This window comes from Chrysochloris asiatica, unplaced genomic scaffold (genome assembly GCF_000296735.1).
Source record: "Chrysochloris asiatica unplaced genomic scaffold, ChrAsi1.0 scaffold00081, whole genome shotgun sequence".
NCBI lineage: Eukaryota > Metazoa > Chordata > Mammalia > Afrosoricida > Chrysochloridae > Chrysochloris > Chrysochloris asiatica.
Window position 1 is genome coordinate 697,558 of NW_006408599.1, and position 5,068 is coordinate 702,625.

The 5,068-nt window shown below is 38.2% G+C and overlaps 1 protein-coding gene across 1 annotated transcript in view; it reads left to right on the top strand.

Moving 5' to 3' along the window:
* Positions 1–591: 591 nt before the first annotated feature.
* Positions 592–5,068, top strand: part of RBM18 (RNA binding motif protein 18) — a 22,008-nt gene continuing 17,531 nt past the window's right edge. Inside the window, exon 1 of the mRNA XM_006865655.1 lies at positions 592–704. Coding sequence (XP_006865717.1) covers positions 592–704 — 113 coding nt within the window. The remainder of the gene's footprint in view (positions 705–5,068) is intronic.

Below are 5,068 nucleotides of genomic sequence, written 5' to 3' on the forward strand. Positions count from 1 at the left end.
ACTGAGGCCTAGAAAGTTTAGATAATTTACCAAATCATAGAACCTACTTTCAAACCCAGTATGTCTTAACTCCAAAATATATGCCGTTAACATGTCTTATAGTGTATCTTCCCCTTGCTGTATGGCCTGTTCATGAGGAAAAGAAAGAGCTCTCTTGCTGCTCTCCCTCCCCCCACCCACTCCCAACTCCCCTCTAACTCCTGTATTGCCTTTGAGACTCTTCCTGGTAGTTTCCAAGGCTTATTGTGGGTGGGTGACTGTTGTTGAACTCGAGTAGCGTGTAGTAATAGAGACTTTGGCCTTCTGCCCAGTCAGCCTCTCTGGCTTGGGAGGAGGGAAACTTTGATTTTCTACACACAGAACACACCCCCTTCCACCTTAAATGGCAGCTTCTGTGTTCTAGCTGCCAGAGGAGCTGCCCCAGGGGAACTGATGTTGGGGCTGTGGTTGTGGTATAACAGGACTTTGAAGGACTGCCCAGAGGGCATGCCCTCCTTGAATCAATGTTTGCTGAATTGAATTTGAAGTCTCATGTTCACACTCCTCTCCTGCCTGAATGTTCACATTTCCTTTAGTATTGCGTAGAGATTGATGGAAACAGAAACCCAAACTCTTCCCCTGGAGAATGCATCCATCCTTTCAGAGGGCTCCCTACAGGAAGGGCATCGGTTATGGATTGGCAACTTGGACCCCAAAATCACAGAGTAAGTCTAATCATCTTCCTTATCCTTATTACCTGCACAGTGGGGTGTTAGCAATGATTGTGCACAGAATAACTTTCAAAGGGTGTAGAATATGTTTTGGCCCTTTTATTTATTTATTTTTATTTAACTTTGTAGGGGGATTGATATTTTCACTAGCATATTAGCAAGTCACTTGTCTTACATTTAGATTTTTTGGTAGGAACACAGACTTGGGTATCCTTTAAACCATATACTTTTTCTAACTTATCAAAGATGTTCTCTCATTTCCAACTATTTGAATCTTTATATCCAGTGGCTATAGGGAATTATTTTCTGGAATAAGCTTGGGCATACTTTTGTTCCCCAAAACGAACCTGCAGAAAAAGTCTTGGTACCTTTGCAAAACAAGCAGAGAGCTACCTTAACTAAAATTCCTGTGTAATGTTAAGTATCTCTAGAACCCTAAAAGATCATAACTGGAAAGGATCTTAGAAATCACCCCAGTTCCTTTGGCTTTCATTCAGTAAGTGATAATGAGTGCCTTTTTTATGGCAGGTGTCATGCTAAGCATTTTCATACTTTTTAACTAAAGACTTCTTAAGTAATTTGAAGTTATATATAAAATAAAAGCTCAGCACTGCTCTGATTATAGAGGAAAAGAGATGTACTTGGAGCTGTTTGTTAGCTGCCACTCTTTCTTTGGTAATCCCTGAGGAGGCTCTGTGTGACTTGTAGGACTCCATGAAGCACCCTTGAAAACCATTAATATGGCCCAACTCTCTTATCCACAATTGAGAAAACTAAGGTCTGAGGGAAGGAAGTGCCTTGCCCATAGTTGTAAAATGATTTGAATTGTCCTGACTCCACACTTTTTCCATCACAACCATTATAGGAATTTAATTGTGATAAAAGGAATTTCCTAGCAGAGAGCACTGAGGGTTTCCCTTCCCCCGTTTGTCTGGTGGGGACTGGGTGGTTGCTGGGTACAAGGTAGTAAAGGATAAATGGGTTGAGGTGCATGGTTCTTTGCTTAACACAAGCATGGAATATATTATCATTAGTCCTAGAAATTTTGCAACAAGATTCAAGGCAAGGGGAGAAGAGACCTGCTCAAATGAGTCTGGGATGAGGAGAGGGGGACATAAAGATTGGGATTGGGAGAGAGGAAAAGGATCATGATAGCAAGTGTGGGTCCTTGAACCTACTTCAAGTGGATACATTTGGGTCCATCGAGAAATGATGATGGCATTTATTATGTTTTGTCCCCACATCATGTTACCTTAATCACAGAGATCCTGGAATGTTGATTGTATTTTTATAGTTGATAGCTTCAAGGCTGAATGCTTATACTGTCCAAACTCTCAATTAGTGTCTGTTGATCAGAGAAACTGTTTCCATTATTAAAACTCTAGTTAGGAGGGGTGCTCTCCAGATAGTAGTTTCCATTCCCACTTCAGCTTATGTGAAATCTAAAGTGTGGAAACAGTGTTCGCTGTGTTGTCTACACTTCGCTGTAATGATACTCATGTTCTAATTGTGGCCCCCTGCTTGTTGGGAAGATGCACTTGCCACATCAGTTTATGTCGTAAGTTGGAGTGTATGACATTGAATCAAAACGCCCACTGAGTCAAGTTTTTACATCAGGCCAAAGGTGGACACCAGCTGTTAAACTTTACATTCAAGGCCTTGCTGGCTAAAAGGATCTGTGCTCTTTATCCAGTTTTCCCATCTTTGTATCACCAGAGGGCACATTTACTGTTTTTTCCCTATGAATTCGTTATCCTAAAACATTTTAAGCAAACTGCTGATGTATTAAGTAGTAATGAATTCCTTCTTAAAGACAAAGCAGTTGGTTAAGTGCAGTTGATTAATTTCCAATTCAGCAACCCTGTGTAGGTTTTCCAAGGAGTGATTAGTAAGTTTGAACAGCCAACTTTGAGGTTAGCAGTCCAATGCTTATCCTACAACACCACACCAGATTACCAAAGACATTGCTGCCTACAATTGAAAAGAAGGAAAAAAAGAAAAGACCAAAATGGATGTCAGAAGAAACTTTGAAACTTGCTCTTGAATGTTGAGAAGCTAAAGCAACTAGAAGAAATGATGAAATATAAAAAGCTGAATAGAAAATTTCAAGGCAACTCAAGATGAGAAGACAAAGTCAAGTATTATGATAAAATGTGCGAAGACCTAGAGTTATAAAACCAAAAGGAAAGAACATGCTTAGCATTTCTCAAAGCTGAAAAAACTCAAGAAGAAAATCAAGCCTTGAATTGCAATACTGAAAGATTCTAAGGACAAAAATTTGAATAATGTAGAAAACATCAAAAGAAGATGGAAAGAGTATACAGATTCACTGTACCAAAAGAATGTTCAAACATTTCAAAAAATTTATTGTTAGTGTACCATCAAGTCAGTTCCCACCAATAGTGACTCTGTATAGGGTTTCCAAGGAACAACTGATGAACTTGAACCACAGACCTTGCGGTTCAAACCGACTTTGCAGTCCAGTGCATTAGCCCTCATCACCACACCAGGACTCAAGAGATAGCATATAATAAAGAACCAATGTTATTAAAGGAAAAAATCCAAACTGCACTGAAGGCATTGGAGAAAACCAAGGCTCCAAGAATTGACTATATGAATTGAAATGTTTCAACAAACTGATGCAGTATTGAAGGCATTCACTCATCTCTGCCAAGAAATCTAAACGACAACATGGCTACCAATTGGAAGAGATCCATATTTATACTCATTCCAAAGAAAGGTGACCCAATAGATTATGGAAATCATTCAATAATATCATTAATACCACATGCAATTAAATTTTGCTGAAGATAATTTAAAAATGGTTGCAGCAGGAAACTACCAGAAATCCAAGCCAGATTCAAAAGAAGTCATGGAATGAGGGTTATCATTGTTAATGTTAGATGGATCTTGGCTGAAACCAGAAAATACCAGAAAGATACTTGCTTATGCTTTAGTGACTATACAAAGGCGTTCAAATGTATCAGTCATAACAAACTATGGATTAGATTACAAAGAATGGGCATTCCAAAGCACTTAGTTGTACTCATAAGGAATCTGTATACAGACCAAGAGGCAGTTGCTTGGATGAAACAAGGGGACACTGAATGGTTTAAAATCAGGAAAGGTGTGCATCAGTGTTGTGTCCTTTTACCGTACTTCAATCTGTATGCTGAGCAAATAAGCTCAGAAGCTGGGTTATATAAAGAAGAACTTGGTATCAGGATTGGGGGAAATTCATCAACAATGTGTGATATACAGATGATAACCTTGCTGGAAGTAAAGAGTATTTGAATACTTGTTGGTGAATATCAAAAACCTGAGTGTACTTCAATGTAAAAAAAACAAAAATCTTCACAGCTGGACCAATAACATCTTGATAAACAGAGAAAGATTGAAGTTGTCAAGGATTTCGTTTTATTTGGGTATAGAATCAATACTTATGGAAGCAGCAGTCAAATCAAATGTCTTCCATTGGGCAAGTCTGCAGAAGACATCTTTAAAGTGTTAAATAGCAAACATATCACTTTGAGGATTATGATGTGCTTAACCCAGGCCATGGCCTTTTCAATAGCCTCACATGCATGGGAAAGCTGGACTGTAAATAAGGACAACTGGAGAACAATCAATGCATTTGGATTACAATGTGAGTGAAGGGTATTGAATATACCATGGACTGCCAGAAGAACAAACAAACCTGCTTTTTTGTTTTTTCAGTAGAATTGGAAATTATAGTGTTTATTAGACAATAAGTGAACATTTTATCAGGGAACAAATTGCTGCCAAAGGTTGTGGGCAACTTTTTTGGCTATTTTTCAATGTTAGGTCAATTCAGTCAGACTCGGGACACAATGCATCCAGTGTTAACTTGCCCTAAGATTGCACTATCTAGATGTCTGCATGGTTGACACAACCTCCTTGCAAAGTTAAAGCTACTTCTTTTTAATTTTGAACCTTTGCTTATATCTCCCTCCAATACCATTTTTATAGTATTTGGAGGTATTAAGCATAAATACATACATTTCTCCTGTGTCTTAAACACCTTCATCTGTTGTAATAGGAATTGAAGTGGTATAAGCCATTTGAGGAGTATGCTTTAGTTGGAAATTTCTTGTATGTGAATACAAATGCAGCAATCATATTGACTGTCATAACTAATAATCAATTTATAAAGATCTTCTAAAAGTCTGGAGAGGGTCTTCTAATAGAGTGTTGTTGTTGTTTTTAAGTTTTTATTGTGAATTGAGTGATAGTTTACATGGGAAACATCATTTCATGTCATTGCAATGATTTCATGATCCCCCTTGCATGCTTCATCATTCAACAGTATTTGCTTCTATTCCCTCTGTGTTGTTGTT